Raw genomic sequence first — 23,055 nt, 5'->3', positions numbered from 1 at the left:
CAATCTCCATGGTAGGGAGATAGAGGTAGGCAGATCTCTGAGTGAGTTTCAGGACAGCCAGGGATACAGAAAGAGAAATAAATCCTGTCTCGAAAAACTAAAAACAACAACCAAAAAAACTTCATTATTTTTTACTATATCTTTAAATATTTACCTTTTATGTATTTTTCTTTGTAAATTGTAATCATGTACTTTTAAAAGAATCTAGATTAAGAAAACAAAACAAAAACCAACAACCAACAAGACACAACACCATGAGAAAGAAAGCACTTCCTTACCTGAAGAAGATGCGTATCAATCAACTGAGAACTTCCTAGACCCGACGCTTGCCCCAGCTGATGCTCATACAGTATAGGGATAGGCTGAGTATTTGAAGTCTGCTGGAAGGCAAGACCCGACTGCGCCTTGGCAAGTTCCTGGTGCTGGACAGCTGGGAAGTTATGGATAGCTGTACCCGAAAGGACCACAGAAGGCTGGGACAGGCTGCTTTGCATAAAGGCTGGTTGTGATCTGTGTAAGCATTAAGCAGGCAGGTCATGTTATACTCAGTTTTATTTAGCATCTCAAAATCTTAAGAACAAGTAGCTCAAATGAGCAAGTACTCTAATTAGTAATGAGGCAGAGAAGACACTATCTATGGCCACTTGTTTTAAGACTACAGTGCTGCATGCATCAGAACTCCACACGCAACAGTTCTGAAGCGCCACATGCAAAAGACCACTTTTTAGCAACAACAGCTTACATTTTTACCTTTTAATGATTCAAGTTTTACATGTTCACTACAAAACTGAGAGCCAAACCTAGTCTTCTCTGATATATATGTATTGACAGTCTCTCCCCTCAGAAAATAAAGCCTGTTTTGTTGCTTTAAGACAGGATCTCATTCTATGGCCTTGAATTTGCAGTGATTCTTCTGCCTCTGCCTCCTGGCTGCTGGGACTCTTTAAGTGTGAGTCACCATGCCTAGACAGCGTAGCTCTAATCAGGACAGCTATCCACAGGTTAGGAAAGTTCTATCTGAACCATGTACAAAACAAAAGAAAACAAGGCCTAGCTGAAATCACCAAAGACAGGCTTGCAACATATAATGAACATGTTTTACTATTTAGTTTATAACACAGTACCCTACAGTTTGGGGAGAAGAATTAGTACTACATATCACATAATCTGCAATTATCATATCACAACTTTTAAGGCAATACCTATAAGGTTGAATTGAAGAACTGAATAATTCCTGAGCCTGGGAAACAGCAGGTCCAGCCCCCAAACTCAGCGGGGCTTGATGCTGACCTTGCAGTGGGGCATAGATAGGGATTGGAATCTGCTGAACAGATGCTGGCTGCAACGAGAAAAAAAAAAAAAAAAAAAAGAAAAACATATAGTAAACACTTGCAAATTTCATACATATAAATCACAAGACAGGGAAATAAAAACAAAACTTTAGACATAAAATAAAAGATTTACTGTATATTAGCAGCTCCACTTTAAAAGCACTTTTCTTTTTAATTACTGCATACTGGTGACTATTATTTTACCCAAATTTTGCTAATTAGCCTCTCCACGAGATAATGCAAAGGGGATTTTTAAAAGTAAATCTAAGAATTCAAGATAAATTATTACAACTACAGAAATGTCAAGAAAACACAGGATTAGAAAGAATGTTACCTGAGAGAGGCCTGGTTGGAAGCCCTGCTGCTGAGCCAGGGATGGAGGGGCCAAGCGTGCATGCTGGGTATTGAATAAATGACTTGTGTCCATATAGAAGGCTGGGATTTGAGCTATAGACCATCAGGAAAAATAAACAGTATTGTCTAAATTTCAAATTTTCCAAGTAGTAAACCAAATTGCTTATAGCAGTAAAAAGAGATTTTCTAGCTGATTTCAAATGTGAGTCCTCTGAAAATTAATACAGTAACAGAAAAAGTATAAATGTAAAAAGACAAAACATAACTTTTCCACTTAGTGGGTCATGCAAACTAGATGCTCTTATATGTTATATACCAGAAGAATTTCAAACAAAAATTAAACCTAACCAATGAATCAGCAAATCCACTCCAATGGATTTGGAATAGGGCAACATTATTCTAAAACAATTAGTAATTAGTAACAGTTTGATATAGATTTTAAATATATTTTTACATGTTTCTAACAAACACACTTGTGATTTGCTGTTTTTGCATAGCAATATATTCTGAAGATCCAAACATACTATTTTTGTAACTATTGTATGAAACAGTCAAATGAACACCTTAAACTTATCAGACAAGAATCAAAATTCTTTTTTGTTTTTAAAGATTTATTTATTATGAATACAACATCCTGCCTCCATGTATGTCTGCACATACCAGAAGAGGGCGCCAGATCTCATTACAGATGGTTGTGAGCCACCATGTGGTTGCTGGGAATTGAACTCAGGACCTCTGGAAGAGCAGTCAGTGCTCTTAACTTCTGAGCCATCTCTCCAGCTCAAGAATCAAAATTCTTATCCATAAAACCATCAATATAGACTCATACACAAAATTTTGTAAAAAAGAACTGTCAATTCATATGTTTTATGCAGTAATACAATATCTGTAATAATACAATATCTGTAGATAGTAGGTAACAGATGCTAGTTTCTAATAATCCTTTTATGGATGGCAAGAAATTACTTCATTGTCTATTACTCAGAGTTTAAACTATCAGTGAGTTTAAGCATTTGTGATGACCACTGTATCAACAGTCACCATTACATTTTTCTTGTTCGCTGATCATATGCTCTCTTTACCAAGAACTGCAGCATTTTCTTAAGAGTTTGGTGATTTTATAGAAGGACATACACAAATTACTTTGTAAATTATAAGACACTAATTTGCTATAAATGTGCAAGACAGATGTGAACAGATGGATAGATGGATGGACACACACACACCCAGATCAAGCTTGAAAAGGTTATGAGAAAAGCATGAATCTTCCATTTTCTAAATTCCTATAACCAAACCTAGAAATATTACCTGCTGCCGACTGAGACACATAAACTTGTGGACTCTGCTGTTGCTGGGCAATAAGGGAAGGCATACAGCTTAACTGTGAAAAATGACTTGCAGAAGGTAGGCTGCTTGTCTGTAATTGTTGGGGTTTTACTTTACAAATATTAGGAGGGTCCGATGTGGTTGTAGATTTTGTACTCAAAGAAGAGGTAGTGTAAGTACCGGCTCCTGTATTTGAAGAAGGGAGAAAAATAGAGCATGTTCACTCTTCATATCTATTAAATCTTCTGGTTCTATTGGTCCTATAGATCTTAAGTATTCAAGCAACCACAAATGAAAACTATGTGAGGGGACTGGAGTGACACAGGGGCTGGCAATGGAGCTGAATTGATAGAGGTGTTTGCCTAGCAGTACCAGAACCCCAGCACTTCATAAACCAGGCACAATGGCATATGCCCGTAATCCTAGCAGAGTTCCTGTCATCTCCAAACTACTCAGAAGGTGGAGACAGAACCTTCCATTTACAGAGAGTTCTAGGCCAGTCAAGAATACAAAAGACTGAGTTGAAAAGAAAAGGAAAACAATAATAAATAGTCATGTCTCTACAAAGTATGGAAAGACTTTTATCTTTGTCACTATTTGCTCAACCAAACAGAAAAAGTAAGCTAGAGCTGGAAAAAAGAGGTCATTGGATTCCAAAGAAAGACTGGGGAATTGAACATTCAAGTCATCCTATCACAATCTTAATGTTTGTTTTATAGCAATCCCACTAAAGCATTTGGGAATTAAACTAGGTACCTTAACAAATGGACAGTGTACAATGACTGGATAAGTTCTAAAGAAAGAAAAAATACAATCGGGCACTGTTTGGGACAGTATTATATATAATTCAGGAATATCGTTGAGGTTTTTCTTTCATTTTCTTTTGAGACAGTGCCTTCACAATTGCCTAGATTGGCCTCAAATTTCTAATGCTCCTGCTTCAATCTCCCAAGTGCTGAAATCACAGGTGTGTGCCACCATGCCTAATTGGGTTTGTCTAAATACATCAATTACAGATAATATAAAAGCTAGTATAGGACAGCACAAATACCAGTGGTGGATTGGGTTCTCAAAATTAGCACAATATGCCATAATATGGAAAAACAACCATGTAATCACCAAATAAACCAACCAAAGTAAGCAAATTCTGAACAGGTTATATATCCATTGGGAAGACATTTCCACTGCTTTGGAAACACCAGGGACTACTGTGAAAGCTTGAAATAAACTTTGTTCTTAACAGAAGCAGCATGGTAGCACTTAGGATAAAAGGGATGGGCTATCCTGGAAATCAAGCATGTGGAAACCTTTGCTTCTAAGTCAGCAGCTGTGCAGAACTGTAAGGAAGGATGAAGTTCCTTCTAGAGCCATTCTATGACAAGCTTTCTCCAGGCCACTCAAACAGTACAAACACTGCCCACTTAACTCATTAGAAAAATACAACTTATTCCATTAGTACCTTTAAACCAGACATATACAGGGGAAAAAAAAAAGCTATGGTAATTTATATTTCTGAACTGGGTTTTAAATTACTTGGATATAATAAAAATGACAACAAAAAGGTAAACTTCATGGAAATATTTAGAAGATACATTTTTTTCTCAATGAGGGAGGATGCAGCAAAATCTTTTCTAGTAAGCAATCAATAAATGGTCACATTAAAATTATAAGAGTCAAATAAGAGGATAGATTGGAGAAGGGAGGGGTTTTCCTAAAGAACTATCTTCTGCTCAGGGAATAGAATATCACTTAAGCAGACAGGGTAATGAGGAGCTACAGTGCTTGTCTAGGGTACATTAGGCAACTATTGTCACTCCTCAGTGCCACAAACAAAAAATGCATGTAAGGAGAGCTATGACGAATTTCTACCTGATAATGATGCTGTAGGAGTGACTGAAGCAACAGGGATCTGAGGCATTGATGCACTGGAAAATGAGTTGTAATTAGCAGGGCTTGGTCCACTGGCACTACTGCTGACTCCACTCACAATTGGAGGTGCTGTAGAAGTTACTGGAGACCCTTTTTCCCTTATATTTGGAGAATTCTCCCATGCCTTACGGGCAGACTCCATCTACAATAAAAAAGATTTCTGTTAAAGCAAACAAAACAAAAAAGAAAAACCAAAAGACCATAACTTCTACACCTCAGTATGTAGATTCCAACTTTTCAAGCTTTTTCTTTGCTCTCTGGCCCAAAGGGTGATTATTACTAAACACAATTTATTGAAAGCTTTAAGAAATGCACACTGAACTATAGCTAAAGCACTTATCCAAAAACAAATGGTTTCAACTCCCCACAGTGTAAGACAGTATGAGGTATGAGTCCTCTATGGGAAACAAGTCAGAAAGGGCCTTATGAAGTGCTCTCCCCCCTCCCCTTCTTTTTAAGCCAGTATTTCTCAAATGCAGAAAGCAACGTAACAGGACAAAATTTTAGGCTAGTGTACTGTCTGTAGCCATTTACAAATGAGACCATGGTTTACCCATAGACTAGCTTTTTAAAGACAGAATTATATCTTCAAAGTGGAGCATCATTGTTCACTAACTTTTAAATAACAATAACATCACATATGCAATTTTTCTACCATCTACATTTAAAAAAGTAAAAAAAGGCAGTATTAATTTGGTTAAGAGCTAATTTAAGATAATACATCTATAACTGAAATAATAATTGACATAAAAATACTAATACATATCCTTTTCTCTAATTTGTTTTCACTGTTGTATTGCAGCACAGGTTGGCCTTAACCTCATTATGTATTGGAAGATGACTTTGAACTTTCACCTTTTAAGTCCTGAGATTTACTCAAATGTTACCACACCCAATTTAAGCTTTTTAATACTAAAATTCCAGATGCAGTATATGTAAAGATTCAGGCATTATGCTGTCTTCCCCTGTCACCTGGAAGAATGCACTCAGGCAGTACTCTGGTCAGCCTAGGTGCAAAGGACCCCTCTAAAAGAAAGACTGCCACCACTTAAGCTTTCTTTCCTTGGGGCAGAAAGTACTTTTCCTGTCGTTTTCTCTTGTCTCCTTCCCTCCCTGTTTCTTTACCTCTTTCTCTTTCCTTCACCTCCCCTTTTTAATAAAACTTTTCACTAAGCTCTGTCTGCCTGGCATGTTTGTCCTCCACCTCGGTCACCCTCGCCTGCAATGGGATCTGCCAAGGTTCCCCTTGCGCTTTATCCTAACAGTGTCGACTTCATTTTCTCCTACAGCACACATCAACTTAGATCAGCCAATTGTTCAAATGCTGAATAGTTTCAGGTATCTAGTGAATTCTGAATTGGACAGCCGACGAAGGCTAAGAGGAGTATTATTAGAGGAAATTCTGAGCTGAAAGGAAAACCCACGATAATCTGTAAGATGATTTATGAGAGGTCACTTTCCTAACTAACATCTTTAATACCACTAATGTGTTAGCCCTAAAAACATCAATCTCAGGCCGGGCGGTGGTGGCGCACGCCTTTAATCCCAGCACTCGGGAGGCAGAGGCAGGCAGATCTCTGGGAGTTTGAGGCCGGGCTGGACCAATAGCCTCCAAAACAATACAGAGAAACACGTCTCGTAAAAACAAAAAAACAAAAAAACAAACAAAAAAAAAAACAAAAAAAAAAAGAAAGAAAGAAAAAAAGAAAAAAAAAAACACAAACAAACCCAAAAAACCATCAATCTCTAAATGCCCCTTTTGCCCCTGAGACAAGGTTTCTCCATGTAGCCCTGGCTGTGCTGGAATTCACCCTGTAGGCCAGGCTAGCCCGGAACTCAGAGATCCTCCTGAGTGCTGGGATTAAAGGTGAGAGCCACCACCATCAGGCAATTTCTATATTCCTAACCTACCTTAGTATGTATTTTATCATGGTCCTTTAAAAAAACACACACACACTACTCATCACTTCATCTCTTGCTGACTGTTAATGTTGTATTCAAATTGTATTAACTCCTTTACGTTTAAGGATGTATATCTATTTCTCACAATCACTATACAAATTCAAGTACACTTTTTATTTTAAAATAAATGCTGTGGAGGGTGGGGTGGTGGGGGTAGGTTCCCCACCCTGGTTCTGAGATCCTTCCTAAATCCTAGAATAGCATCTCCAGAGACCTCTCTGATCCTGCACTGCCCTTTATTGTAAAATACCAGAGCACATATCAGAATATGTACTCTGGTATTTTCGTTGAGTTTCTCATTAGTTGTTCTAAATGATGGAATCTACAGTCAGGCTTGTGGCATCATTTCCATCCATTAAGGGATAGCTGAAGTTTCTGTCTAGCTTCTGACAGAAGACTGACTTTGCTGACGCACATCCAACCCTATTTAAGTTGTAGATTCTCCATATGTAATATGATAAGAGAAAAGGCTAAATAAATATAATTTATTTATTAATTGGAGATTGCTTCTGAAATAAAAATAAATAACATATCTAGGACATGCCAACTTTTGATCTTCATTAAAATGTGTTGAAAGTAACTGTAAAACAATACATCTTGTAAGGAACTTAAATTACAAAATGTCAACAGTAACTTGACATTTTGGCACTGCAGTAATTTGGGGAAGAATACTATGCCTTTTCAGCTGTAGGCAATAGTATGGGATATAGTACACAAATATATTTGACTTAATTTCACTTCTTAAACAGCAGAAAACAGTATGTCTTTGGACATTCAAGAATACTAAAAGTATCATTATTTTACATGCCAGTAATAATGCCATTTAAATATTTTTCCAAGGAAGGTTTTTAAAAAAGTAAAGAGATGACAGGTCAGGTTAACTTAATTTTAACTCTGTATATAATAGTTTCTGGAATGTTAAAAATGAGTAAAAGGCAAAGCTTAACAGGTATTCTAAAGAATTAACAAGTGACTCAGAATTAAGTATGGATGTCAATTACATTTTGTGGGAGGCCACGGTGACTCTGTTCCACACTGACTAAAGGCCTAGAGCTCAAACTTTATCTTGTTCCCCAAGGCCAACAGGATGTTTGACTTAGGGCGTGGTACCAAATGTTTTGAGTATTAAGGAGGTAACTGCACTAATTTGTTCCTTGTATTCCCTTTTGCTTTGGGTATAAAAGGGCTAAGAGAAATTTGGAGCTGCTACAGGAGTCAGGAGTGCTCCTGACTCATCTTCTGTCTTTCGTCTCTTTCTTCCTCAATCCTCACATCCCCTCTTTCAGGCTCATTCGACTGGCCACTTGGTCCCAACACAGTTGCTTATATAAAGTCAATCAATTTAATCATAAGAATCATCTGAATTACAAAACAAGGTAACGAACCCAGATTGACACAGTCCTGAGTAGAAAATCAGCACCAAAGGCCAAACAAGCAACAGACATGTTACAACCTCACATTTAGTAACACTCTTACAAAGAAGTGATCATGAGGTTGAGCATAAAGAGTCTAGAAATGAAACTGTCCACATGACTAAAACAACTTAGCTCCCTGCCTCCTCCCCTGTACTACATCAAAGATTCACTATAACCCAATCAGGAAAATATGCCTTAAGAGGGTAATAGCTTGCCAGGATTATGAACAAAAAAGGGTACTAATAAAATTTAAAAATTCCATTATTTTCTCTCACTAACCGACCTGAGGTGAATCAGAGACCTAAAACAACCTCAAATAATTTCCTTATAAAAAAGAATTAACACAGGTCAAAAAATCATGAAAAAATAGGCTAGAAAAACAAGACAAATGCCAGGCCCAGTGATACAGGATAGCCTGTAACCCTTGCTATTTGAGAAGCTGAAGGATGGCAAAGTTAAAGACCAGCCCAGGCTACTTATACTTAGCAAGACTATGTCTAAATAAGTAAACAAATGGCTGGCATGTGGTGGTAAAAGTGCTCGCCTCAAATCTGAGCTCCCAAGTTCAATCTTTAGTACTTCAAATTAAAACTTCCCTTTTTTATTTATCAAGTATGCTTATGTTGATAGCCTTTTCATAAAATATTCCTGCACTCAATTTACACATGAGAAAAAAATGCATTCTTACCATAATTAGTACTTTGTATTTGGGTACAAATCACAAACTGTAACTTTATTTTTTGTTATAATTCACAAGCACAATAGACATTGCCATTGCTAAGCAGTGCTTAAAGCCAACATAATTTTTGGTATAATTTGACAACACCCAAAAAAGACTATATTGTGAACTTACGTCCCTTGTATGCAATGATTAAGGAGCCTTGGAGATGGACGCTGTACATACCTTGAAGGTGAGGCTGAAAGTAGTGGGAGGAACTGAAGTTAGGCTGGAGCTCTGTTGTATAGTCTCCCTCTTAGGGAGGGGAAGGGTGTTGGGCAGGGGCACCTGAAAAGGCAGGCGACATATCACAATCTAAATGTGCTGCAAAAGCCCCATCAGTCACAGTGCTAATGTACTCTAAGTGTGCTATATCTGATTACTTAAGTTATAGTGCTATCGAGGCTGGTAATTATGTTAAAGTTCTGAAGAGAAAAACTATCCACTTGGGTATGCACAAATTGTCAGGAAAAAAGGAACCTGCCTTGAATATAAAGAACATGCTATTCAGGTAGTGTTCTTCTCAGGTGGTCTTTAACACTACTGATCTAAGAGCCATACTATGCAATGAAGTTTCAAGTAATATGACTTTCGGCATGTATGAGGACCCCTAGCAATGGAAAGGATGAAAACCTCGTTCCTACAATATAATCAGCATCTTATAACAGCTAGATTCAAGAAGAAGAGCAACCACTGGAGCCAAGCATGGAATTACACCCTTACCTCATCACATCACAGGCTTCTATTGTGTAAGAAGAGGATTATAGCAAATACTGTTAGAAACGTCAGCTATTATGCACTATCCATATTTTCCAGTTTAGCTCACAGTCTGTAGATCCTGCAATTTTACTATGTGCAGTGCTATAGCTTTACATTTGTTTTGATGATACAGGGGGGAAAAAAGGCTTGGAATCATTTCAGATCGTAAGAAAACCACTTTGAGATACTATGGACTATCTCTAATGGAGATCTGTCCAAAACATTCATTACTTAACAAAGACCCGTCAATAAATCCCAAAACTAGCTAAATTATAAAAATAAAAAATGTCACCCATCCATAACTCTGTGGGACATTCAAAATACACAATAATTTTAATACTAACTACTATACATGTTAAGATAAACACTTGAAAAGTCTATACCGGGGATAGAGAGATATGCTTACTGCTTTTACAGAGGACCCAAGACTCAGTTCTTGGTGCCTCACAACAATACAGTTCCAGATTATCTTTTTTGGGCCTCTGGGGACTCCTGCAAGCAAGTGGTGCACATAAACTCACTCAAGTTCATAAACACACACTTAAAAAAGCCTATAAAGTCTCAACAGAAATAAACATAAATAAATGCCTACTTTTAAAGACAAAAGTCCTACTTTCAACAGACTAATCAAGACATTTCAAAGGGCCTTATTATTTTCTCAATGAGAAACTGTTACAGTTAGTACCCAATCCCTGCCACACTTGGCCTACAGAAGCATCACTCAAGTGGATGTGCAATGGTCCTAACCTAAATTATGTTTTTGCTTTTATACCATTACTAATAATCAAATGTTGACTATTCACATATACCCAAGACTGGGTTTCTTCCTCCAAAGCAGCTGTCAGTGTACAAAGTCACATGCTAATTGGCCTTAGGAGCACACATAGACTAATGAAGTGCTCATCTCTATTTTTCAATGACAAAATGCTAGAGGTTCAGAGAATGATTATAAAATTCACATTTCTCCAATTATATTGAACATCAGAGACAGGCAGAGAGCATCATATAGTTTTGTGAAAAAGTGACCCCCCCCCCCAGGTTTTTTGAGACAGGGTTCTTCTGTGTAGCCTTGAAACTCACTCTGTAGACCAGGCTGACCTTCATTCAACTCACAAATCTACCTGCCTGTTTCTTGAGTGCAGGGATTAAAGGCATGCACCACCATAGCACAACTGAAAAAGTGACATCTTACAAATACTTTTTTCTTTTTTAATGAGAAAAGATGGCACAATTGAAGCATAAACTTTATTGTACTGTTACTGGTTGATAATTTAGCAGTGGAATTAGCATTTAAACTACACAAACAGCTCTTGGGAAACTCCTCTCACAAAGGTTGAGAGGGGAGTGGTAGGTTCGAGGGTTTTGTGCATGAAGCAATCTTACAACTTCTAAAAACTGGACAGCTAATCAAACTCTCAATGTCAAATACAAATTATTCCTCTCTATTCCTTTTCTTTAGCTATGTAGTGGAAGTGTTTTGAATTGACTATATTATAATTAACTGACCCCTAATGTAGCTCACCTTTCTAAAATTCCACATACTTGATGCTAGAGGGACGAATAGACAGCATGAGGGAAAAATATGAGAAAAAAAAATCAAGATTTTTTTTATTCTGAAAATGATAGTGCTTTTGAAGAAATTTTTAACTCTAGCCATAAAAGTCTATTTTTGAAAGAACAATCAACATTTAAATATGATAGCTTTTAATTACAGAAGTTTATATTTAAAAGGGAAAGCAGATGACCACAATTTTCCCCTATTTATTCTCAAAATCGAGGAACTACAAGAAACTTTTAAATGTCCAAAGTTATACTGTGCATGTGACCACAGCATGTTACTCAATATATTCAACTATTTTTTCATCTTTAGTAAACTAGGCAAAATGATAGACTGTATAAACTTAAAACATCCAATTATAATCTGGTCACTGGTAAACTAGGGCCTAATTTGCCTTATGACTTAACATCAACAAACTTTGGAGAATTTAAGAGATTTTTGAATGTTTATGTACATATAGCTCAATTTTCACAAAAGGAATGCTGGCAAAGCCGGGTCTATGTGTTTACATTTCAAAATGATTGATCCTTTAGAAATAGTTTCTTTTATTCAAATTCCCTTAAATGAGTATCGCTTCACTGCATTATCTAAAAAAGTCTCATTTGTGAACAAAATTACCCAAACAAATAAACTAACTGTAGTATATAAGAGACAACCAAAACTTTTTCCTTAACCAAACTAGGTTAGCAGGATTAAGAGCTCCCTCCCCCAATCAAGCCTTAGCACAAGTCTTGGTCTTAGAAATCTGTAACTTGGGGTGGGGGAGAAGCTAACTTTGATTTTGATAGGCACATTTACTATAGTGCTCATAAACACAAACTTACTATCAACTCATTCCCTGTTAAGGGTAAAATATTGGCCATTGGTATATAAGACAAAATGATGTATTAGATGACAGCCAGGTTTCTATCCAAACCTGCCAAATCTCTGATTGACTACTTACATTATTAACCAAAGTATCCTCCATCTTTGCATTATTAGTAGCCACAGTGTTAGGCAGAGAAGAAGAAGGTGTAGTGTAGTCTGTTACAGACTCCTGTGGAGGAAAACCAAAAAGAGTTCTTTTAAAGCCGAATTTATATGCCACCTTTTGACAAAGCAGAGATAAAGTTGTTTTTGAAGGACAGCAATCTAAAACTTTATGCCCTAAAATTTTAATCTACCAATAAATAGAAGGCTAATAAAGCCTGGTGCTTCAAGAGGCAACATTTCAATTGCTGCTAGGCTTGCACATATTTAAAATGTGTTTCATAGCACTAGGTAGGAGGCTATCAACAGGACTAGACATTATTTATTATAAAGAATCTCTTCTTTGAACATGGTAAAGTAGGACTGTTTTAGTTTCTATGCACATGAAGAATTTAAGCATATGACAATTAAAAAGTAATCTAAGAACATCACATCTTTGTTCCTTTCCAAATACTATATGTCCTCAGCTGAATGCAAGCATCTGTTTCCAGTCATTTTCTGTAACTTGCCTTTTTAAGCACATTCAGTTACATACTGGGCCCGCAGACATGTGGATGCTCAAGTCTTTTACATAAAATGTTATGCAAACTACCGTCTTCTTTACATTACTACCATGTAATACAATGAAATGGTCTTCCATGGATGTAATAATTTAAAGACAAAAAACAAAACACAACAACAAAAAACCCAAAAGAACCACAAAACAAAACAAACAAGCAAAACCCCTAACAACAATATCAACAACAAATACCGCTATTTTTTGGGAGCTTATTTTTGATCCAGATTTTGAGTTCATGGATCCTGAACTCACAGATACAAGAATGATGACTGGATTTTAAAAGATACACATCTTTCATTCAATGTGGAAACCAAAAGTAAGTCAATATTTCTAGTGTTCAAACAAAGAAACAGGGATTTGTTCCAAGTGTTTCCCATTTTTAAATTTAGAATTATAATAGAAGGCAAGAGAAAGTTATACCAGACAGAGACATCTTTGAAATGCTTACAAACTCAAGAGAAAGAATTCTGAATTATAGTTTTCTATTTAAGCCATTCAACAAAATACAGATAAACTTCTACAAAAATGTAACTTTTTGTAGGGACATTTATATCATACAAACATACCACAAAATAAAAGCTTGTTATAGAACCAGCATAATCCAATGCTCAGCATTGTTCCTGCCACTCATTCTGTACCATTTTGTACACCACATACCTTTGCATCAGTGTCATACTCTGCAGAGGACACTGAGATCATCGCTCCTATTTCAGCAGACATTTCTGAGACTGCTTTGGTTTCTTTTGATGCTCCAGGGTCTGTGCTTCTGACCACAGCTGGACTGGGTTTCTCTTGTCCTTCTGGCTCTGTCTGTTGGGCATCTTTCACTTTTCTATTTTTTAATGATCGTTCCTTTCCAATAGGACCAGGTTTATGTTCTTTGCTTTCTACCAGACTCAAATCTGGAAGCTAAAGTCAATGTTTATGACAAAATACATTATAATGAAAGATTTATTAAAAATTCAATTCAATTTTCAAACAATTTTCTGTGTCCATTTTAGAATCACATCTCCCTTACCAATAGTACTCACCTTCTGAGCTTTAATGGGCCCTGCCCGTGGCTGTTTCTGACGCTGCTCTTTAGGCTCAGGAACTTTGTCAGTTGGTTTTTCTGAAAGCACAGGAACCACCTCATTTTCATTCCCATTTGAAGCTGGAGCACCAAACTGAATTGTGTCAATTCCAATTTCAACACCAGGTTCTTGACCATTTCTTGTTCCCTAATAAAATAATGTTTTAACATTTGGTATATCACAGGAAACAAAGTTCAGACTTGACTGAAATATGTATGCAATGCCACATATCAAAAAAATGATAGAAGCTGGTTTAAAACATATTAACTGAGATTAAGATAAGACTTCAGTTTAAGTGTTCAAAGTCCTAGCTCTGTGATCATGAGAAAAACCAAGCAAAACTTCATTATTTTACCATTCCAACAAATGCCAAAGGTATAAATGGAAAAGATAGATAATAATTATCAGTACCTACCACTTATGGGAAGTCTGCTTTCAGAGTAACCCAAAAATAAAATACCTAGCAAAGTATTATGTGAATGGTAAGGTGGTATACACACTCATGGCATCAAGTCACTAATTAAAAAGCTTATTTTATAAACATTCTTTGTGCTAGGCAGTATTATTTGGATTCTCTGGGATAAAATGAAGGACAAAGGGTTGGATAGGGAACATTAAGAAAAGCTCAGACAGAATTAAGTGAATGGCCACTTTAGAATGATAGAGGAAATTCTAGAGAAGAACTATCAATAGAAAAAGTACCAGAAAAACTGGAGCAGCTAGTGTGAAAGTTAACAGCATAGAAGGTGAGTGGGGCCACAAAACAACAGTTGAACAGTGATGGAAGGTAGCAATGCAGGAGGCTAGATGCATGAAGCAGTTCCAGTAACTTATAAATTGCTACTTCATATTATTTTTGACATTACTGATCTTTGTGTGGCTAATTATACTATGCCTGTCAAATGACCTTTCTTCACTAAAGTCACCTTTAAGTCTAGAAAAAAATTGATATAAGTTAGAATAAAATTTTACTTTAGTCAATGTTGAAGTATGCTTCAGTCAGTATTAAAAGACAATGATAGATACAGCAACTTACAGTCGAAAATGACTAACGATGTAGAAAATAATTACAACCACTTATGTAGTTGAATGAATAGAAAGTGACTGACAATGACTATTAGAGAATGCCAATTTTAAGACTGACTCATATTTGGTTCCCAGTACCCAGGTCAGCTGGCTCAAAGCTGCCTGGCACTACAGCTCCATGGTACTGGATGTTTCTGGCCCCATTTGGGAACCCACACCTGGACTTGTGCACACCCCCACCCCTCCCCCAACTTAAAAAACAAAATAAAAACCATGGGGCTGGGGAAGGAGTTCAGTACTTGTCATATAATCATCAGTATCCAATCTTGATCACAGTACCCAAGTAGAAAGCCGGGTGTACTTGAAATGCCAGCAATGGAAAGGTAGAGAGAGAGGCAGATTACTCAGGCTTCAGGGTCAGCAAGTTTAGTCCAATCAGCCTCACATTCTGGTCAGACAGTTGCTCAAAATGCAATGCTGACTTCTCCTGAGGGATGAAACTTCAGGACGCACACACATACACATGCATACTCAAACAAAACATAATGGAAAGAGATCAGGGATTCTCTCCATTGTCTGTAATGCTAACTTAAAAAGTTTCAGGGTAAAAGAACAGCACCCTCTCAAAAAGCACTTTTCAGCAGGAAACTGCAAGGAACATAAAGATGATGAAGAGCAAAAATGTGGAAGATCAAGAGATACTACCAAAGCACAGCTGCAGCATGCCTGCAAGAGAATTTCTGTAGCTAAGAAATAACACATTTTCCCACACTGTCCCCTTTCATAGCAATATGAATAAACAATGCCAATACTAACAAGAGATACTAATGGAAGCTCTTTATATGAAATACAGTTGACTCTTGAGTTATTAAAGAGAGGTTTCCAAAGAATCAAAATATGATGATGCCTACTCCAGACCTGTCATGGTAGAAAACTGGAAAGGTACATAGGGTAAAAAAACCAAAAACAAACAAAAAAACAAAACAGCTTGTAAATATAGAGGACCAGAAGCACTAATCTATCACCTGGGTACCTGACAGAAATGTACTCAAAACCCAACTCAGAACTAATGGATCAGAAATACTGGGCATGTACTGTTTTCATGGCCCTCCTAGGTAAATAATGAGATATAACATAGTTTGAGAAATCATTTAAAAATTGTCACTAACTCCATCAACACCAGTAAGTCTATTCTTATTCTTACCTCTGATGAGGCTGCTGATCCAAATGCTGTTAAGGGCTTATTCCACGCACTGACTGCAGGTGGCTGTGGTGGACTAATAGGACCCACTAAAAGAAAGCCAGAGATATGTGACCAATAAAATCTACAAGTCAACCCTTCATTAATGGCAGCCTGACAATAAAACAAGTCTTACATCACAGGTTTCTTTTCACCCTTCCAAGACAGGCTTTCTCTGTATACCCCTGCATGTCCTGGAACTAGCTCTGTAGACCAAGCTGGCCTCAAATTCAGACTTGCCTGACTTCTGAGTGCTGGTATTAAAAGGCGGGCACCACATCCAGCTAACAGATTGGTGTTTTGCCTGCAAATATATCTGTATGGGGGAATCAGATCCCCTGGAAGGGAAGTTACAGACAGCTGTGAGCTGCCATGTGGGTGCTGGGATTGAACCCTGGTACACTCTCCAGTCCCAAGTTAATAGATTCTTACTTGCCAAAATAAGTCAAGTCCCATTCAAGGATTTTTATACACATGTATTATCATGTGCTTCTTTCTAGTTTATCTTAAATGGTTTTCTTCCTTTCCTATGCTTATACATCCTTTAGATTACACATGAGAAACCGGTAGCTTTATTTTTTTTTTTACCATCCACTACCCTCTCTTCGGCAGACAGAGCTTTTCTTTCTCCCATGTAGTTCCCCTTGACTTTCACGGTGTGCAACACCCCCCCAACCTCCAATCAATCTAGAGTGGACATGAAAAATATAGAATACTTATTCTTGTGAACCTGTTTTATTTTGTTTAACATATTGACCCTCACTTCCATTCATTTCTCTGCAAATGATGTAATTCATTCTTTATGGCTGAATTAAAAGTCCACTGTGTTATACTAGAACTTCTTTACTAATTTATCTGTTAATAGGCATCTGGGCTGATGACTTATGTTGGCTACTGTGAACAGTTAAATAAACACCATAGTGTGAGTATCTCTACTGATTTAAAGCCCTAACTAGGGTGATATGCAACCCCAATATAAAACAAAGTGCATCATTCTTAACTATGCTTATTTTGGAAATAAGCATTTCAAGAAAGGAACTAAGAAACAATTGATACTACTATCAATTGCTTTCTACTAGCAAAAACGAGATGGCTAGGTGAAAAAAAAAAGGCTTAATTGAATTTTTAAAATAAAATAGAAAACAAATGTCAGTATTGCCCTATATTTACCTACCCAATACTTTTCTGTTGCATACTTACATTTTTTAGAGATGTCATTCAGCACAGCTGGAGCAGCTACTTTGTTATCCCATAATTCAGCTGTTAGTGAACCATGTGACTGTGGAGTCTGGATGGATTTTCCTGTGGCTACATAATCTGTGCCATTAGATGTTTGAGCTGAAGGTAATCTAATTGAGGGTGGTGGCTGTTTTGAAGATGGTGCTGGTGGTGGAATTGGACTTTGGACTTGTTTGTGGGTCTGTGTCTGAGTCTGTGCTGGTGTGGCTGGGGCAGTGGTGGCAGTCGAGGCTGGGGCAAGGGGAACTGAGGTGGTTGGGGTTGAGGTTGGGGTTGGGGCTGGCACTGGGGCTGGGGTCGGGGCAGTTGGTGTTGAAACAGTTGGCACAGCTGGGGCTGAGACTACTGGGGTTGGAGAGGAAACTGAAGCTGGTGCTAGGGCTGAAGCAAGGATAGGAATTGAAGCTGAGGCAAGAATTGGGACGGATGGTGTAGTGGATGCTGGGGCAAGGATAGGAGTCGGAGCTGGAACTGAGACTTGGGGAGAGGAAGAGGCTGTGACTGAGGATGAAGTGGACACTGGAACAGGAGCTGAGGCTGGCGCTGGCACTGGCGCTGGGCTTGAAGTTAGAACTGGAGCTGGGGTGGAGGCCGGCACTAGAGCAGTGGCTGATGCCAGAACCGGAACTGCAGCTGGGGCGGAGGCTGGAACTGCAGCTGCTGTGGGGGCCAAAACTGCAGCTGAGGAGGACACTGCAGCTGCAGCTGAGGTTGGGGCTTGTGCTTGCTGAGGCCCTGTAGCTTGCTTTTTGGCAAACCTTGGAGGGAGTTTAGAAGTCTGACTTCTTCCTTTCTCATTTACATTTTTTTTGTTCCACACCTTAAAGAAATTGACAAAACCATTTTTATGGTCAATAATATGCCCAAAGAAACAATGCACACATGTAATTTCTACTTCCTGTATTTCCAGAACGTCCTAGTGCTGACTTAGCTATTTCAATTTTCCAAACTGGACACTGTCAGGGTATTATTGAGACTTAAAACTACAAGAAATCAAGGTGACAAAGAGAAAAAGGACACATATTTTTATATACAGGCTCAGCCCCCCCACCTGAAATATTTAACAAAGTTTGAAGTGAATTTGACCTCCCCTGTCCCCTCCTCAAAAAGACAGTAAGTCACTTCTGGATCAGTGCACTACACTCACTCAATTTCCAAGATGATTTAAAACAATATGAATTCTACCATGGGACAAATTAGTTACACACAAGATAGATTGTCGAAAAAAGATTTGTCTATTTTAAGACAAATGACAAGCTATAGTAATTACTTCGTTTTAAAATTACTCAAATTTTGGTTTAGAGTTCCCAGGTGTGAGCCTAAAACTCACCCAACTATAAGAGTAGACAGCAACTCTGACCACTCACTAACAGGCTCTGAAGAACAGCATACAAACTAGTAACAAAATAACGCGCTTTAAACCTGTACCACTTGCTCTTCCTTCTTGCGGCGTTCCTCATCCTGTAACCGCTTTTGCTGCTTTTTAGACACCACTTCAGTGAAGCCATCATCATTCAAATTTGACTGGGGATCTTCAATTACAGTAACTTCGGGATGATCATCAATAATAACAACACCTGCAGCATGAAAAAAGATTTCAAACAATTTTAGAATATAATTTATTTGTTACACTGTAAGATGGCCAACAACAAACTACCAAATTTCAAAGCTATTTTACTTTAATGAAAAAGTTTCATAAACAAGATTTAAAAAAATAAAGGCCTAAAGCTGCATTCTTTTTTGAAACAGGGTGTCATGTAGGCCAAACTTATACAGCTGAAGCTGGCCTTAAACTCCAGATCATCCTGCCTCTAATTATCAAGAGCTGAGATTACAGATGTGTAGCACCATTCCCAGTAGAACTTTTTTCTTCCTTATAATGTATAAGACACGCACGAGTTAATTAATTTAAAACTAAACCAAACCAAAGGGATCCTAGTCTTTTCAGCCTCAGAACTATGTAATGCTCTAAGTAGTAGTAATTTACTCCATATGCATCTCACCATTCCAAGTGGGAATTAATATTTTTGTCTCTTAAAGGATAAGTTTATTTAGAAAATTCCATGTGTTTTCAAATAATGATTATTTTGGCTAGTTATTATACTCTAGACGGTATAGCAAATCTAAATCTGTTACATAATAATGCTTCAAAATGAGAAAAGATGTAACTTACGCTACAAAGTACTATAGGAATTTACAGAGAGCCTGAAATTATTTTTAGGTATTAAAACTTTATGTTCAGACCAAGGAGAAATGAAAAACCAATATTAATACTGGCTGTTGTGGGTGTCAAATTATTTCAGATTGATGAAGGAAGCTCACTACAATTCTTTTAGTGTTGTTTTGAGACAAAGCTACATTGTGTAGGTCAGGCTAACCTAGAACTTACTATGCATCCTGGAACTCTTGATCTTCCTGTCTCTACCTTAAAGTTGTTAGCATTACATACCATGTGCCACCAACTTTAACATAACCCTAAATTCACTCCAGTTTTTCACTAAATGGGGTCTGAGTTACCCCAGCCAACTATGGGGCAAAAATTGAGGTGAATAGTGTAAAAATCCCTACTTCCTATGTTTTAAATTCCAGGTCATTCTGAATGATATGGCAAAGATGTTATGTGTTCCTGCCTGAAGCCTAAGTCATTCTTTTGTACAGCTTATTGAGAATACCTGTCCATGAGCTATTTGGTAGTTGTTACTGGATCAACTAGAGATAACACAATTCTTCTGCTGAAGTAATTCTTATAACAGTATACCCACTTCACTAATTTACCTCACATCACCACAAAAAGGGTAAAGAAACCACAAGGTATTTTGTGAGAGGAGAGAGGCAACACTCTCCTAACTTATTACTAAGGTCTAGGTGGTTTGTGTATTGTAGGATGCTTAGCAGCATCCCTGGTCCTTTTTTTTTTTTTACTAGATGTAAGCAGTAACTCACACAGCTGTGACAACTAAAACTGACTACCAAATGTTCCAGGACAGAAAAATCGCTTACATTGAGAATATCTATTCTAAAACATCCAGTTAAAATTCTTAAACATGCGATTAAGATCAGTTATTTCTTTCTCATTTCTCCTCCATATGATTACAAATGTTAGTCTAGAATACTAGTTCTTAAATTCATATTCAATAGGTTTGGCAGACAAGAATTTCCATTTCTATCCAATTGCCTAATGGGGCAAACAGTCAAAGACCACATTTCGAGAACCACCGACCTAGAAATAATGCCTGAGACCCAGTCCAAACATATCAGGGTTTAATAAAAACAAACACACCACAACTCCACACACAATTAGAATCAAGAAAAGACACCACCATATTAGGATAACTACCTACCCGAACCTTCCAGTATTACTATCTCATTAAGAAATCTCAATTTCATTTCCTGTTTAGCTTTGGTTTCATCTGAATGAATGCCAAATCATATACTATTTCAAGTAAAATCATTCAGCTTGAGATAATTTGTGCTAATTTCTCCAATATTTTCTTAATGTTATCCATAATACTTGTTCATTCTGTAGCTTTCCTAATTTACCTACAATAACACTGTCTACCACTGTTATTCTCTGCTTGTATCTTAGAAATCAATTTTATTAAAGTCATCAATTACTGTTCTGAGTTCAATTTATTAACAGGGACTCCATTTTTATTTAAGCTGTAACTTCAATAGAGGGAGATGACTAACCCCTAAAAATTATTTCACCTCAAATGTCTAGGAAATGACCTAACCTCAAATGCCCAGGAAACAGCCTAACTGTTCCACCCTGCCCTGAGAGTTGGTACTCAGCTGGGTAGAACCACAAACCCAAAAACTCCCTAATAGGCTGTGGGGTCTGCCACCTTTCAAAGTCCCTAACCACACATCTCCATGTTCTGTTATGATTGGCTAAAGTTGTAGCATTACCCCCTTGGAGTTTTTTTTTTTCTTTCTTTAAAATGCTTGCTTTCCCCTGCTTTGGAGACACTTCTGGATTCTACAAATAGCCACCTTTTTGGTATATCCATCTTTTTCAATAGTTTCTGTTTGCTCGAACCCAGTCTTCCTGGTGGATTCTTTTCTTGGATCCTAACAACTGACCATATATATATAAACGTTCAGAACCACTTCAGTTCTAATTCAAAATCCTCACTCAAGGTTTTTCTGTGCTTTCTCATGCCTGTTTTACAACTTTACTGGTTTAATCAATTTTACCCACCACCCCACCTCATGAAAAACAGAAACCTTCCTGGAGTATCTTTTAAAAAAAATAAACTGTACTCAATGTTCATAAGTGCCACAGGTGTTATTTTTCATTTAAGTCAAATCAGAATTTCTCAGTCAGCTCTATGTCCAACATAAATGCCTAACACTTTCCTTGTTTTCATAGTATCTGCTTAAATTTACCAAGAAATAAAAGAACCTGTAACATACTTGCATAATTGTTGAGATCAAACTGTGACAGAGCATCTACTTTCTCTTTTGTTTTTTTAGGACCTGGCTTGGTGTCTTCTCTCTTTTTTCCAGTAGCATCCTTGGAATTCTTTTGTCCAGCACCATTAGGTGCTCCTTCTTGATGATGTGCAGAGTTACCACTGACAGGGTCGACACCAGTTGTGCCTGAGGACTGGTCATCAAATGGCCTATAGAAAACAATGAGATGATTTTCACATACTCCAACAATAGAAAAATGCTCTTCCTGGCAGTTTGTAAAATTATACCTAAGACACATCAGCACTGAGAAAGAATGATTCTGTTTCAGTAGCCTCTGAAGGTAGAACCTCATTAAAACGAAGGATCTCAATACAGCAGACCAGATCTTTCAATTTCTCCCCAATAATTAAAGTCTAGAATTATAACTAATCCCATTCACCCAACATTTTATAAATGAGCCATGACATGATATAGGAAAAAAATTTTTCTGTCATCCTATCATGATCAGATCTGCTCCTAAAGTGGGTAGTATATGAAGATAGGATTTTAAAATAGCATTCTAAATGTTTATACTATTCGTATATACCTTAAAGTTCTAGATACTGATGTAAACATATTAAACACCTTTCACATAAACTCACTTCATAAGCCAAATACATTTCTAGTTTTTGTTCCTTAATATAACAACTCTCAGGTTTATTCTTAAAGAAATTCCAAGATGGAAACATAACAAAAAAGGGGCTTCCTGGTTAATTTTCAGTCTATACAGTTTCTCAAGATAAAGGTTTACTAAATGCCTGGCATGACCCAACACTTGAAGAATTTATTATTTCTTCTAAATAGGCCCTTTCAAATTGTACTGCAACTACAACTATCCACTGGTATTTCTGCAAGTTTAAAGCTGCTGTTATCTCAAAACTCAGATAAAAATTATAAGTATTATTATTTGAAATTCAAATAGTTCATCCTAGTCAAATTATTTTGGCTTTTGTTTTTGCTGTCCTCATCTTTTGAACATTCAAAGTCAAATTTACACTGAGATGAGCAGGTACTCTGAAAGCACACTGGGCATTTTAATTAGAAATAGTAAGTATAAGCAACCAAGGAACTGTAATTAGTGCAATACTACTATAGTGAATTCCTAAACAATGTTTTTGAGATTTATTTATATGTATACAGGT

The 23,055-nt window shown here is 37.2% G+C and overlaps 1 protein-coding gene across 1 annotated transcript in view; it reads right to left on the bottom strand.

The window, feature by feature from the left end:
• The window catches only part of Prrc2c (proline rich coiled-coil 2C), a 71,851-nt gene that overhangs the window by 8,189 nt on the left and 40,607 nt on the right, over positions 1-23,055 (bottom strand). Inside the window, 13 exon segments of the mRNA XM_013114306.3 lie at positions 279-510; positions 1,203-1,339; positions 1,666-1,778; positions 2,994-3,197; positions 4,881-5,082; positions 9,222-9,323; positions 12,296-12,388; positions 13,538-13,789; positions 13,912-14,100; positions 16,184-16,269; positions 17,420-18,278; positions 18,881-19,035; positions 21,875-22,083. Coding sequence (XP_012969760.1) covers positions 279-510; positions 1,203-1,339; positions 1,666-1,778; positions 2,994-3,197; positions 4,881-5,082; positions 9,222-9,323; positions 12,296-12,388; positions 13,538-13,789; positions 13,912-14,100; positions 16,184-16,269; positions 17,420-18,278; positions 18,881-19,035; positions 21,875-22,083 — 2,833 coding nt within the window.

Source organism: Mesocricetus auratus, unplaced genomic scaffold (assembly GCF_017639785.1).
Source record: "Mesocricetus auratus isolate SY011 unplaced genomic scaffold, BCM_Maur_2.0 Super-Scaffold_100676, whole genome shotgun sequence".
Lineage (NCBI taxonomy): Eukaryota > Metazoa > Chordata > Mammalia > Rodentia > Cricetidae > Mesocricetus > Mesocricetus auratus.
Note: the sequence above shows the minus strand (reverse complement) of the source record. Positions and strands in the feature narration are given on the sequence as shown.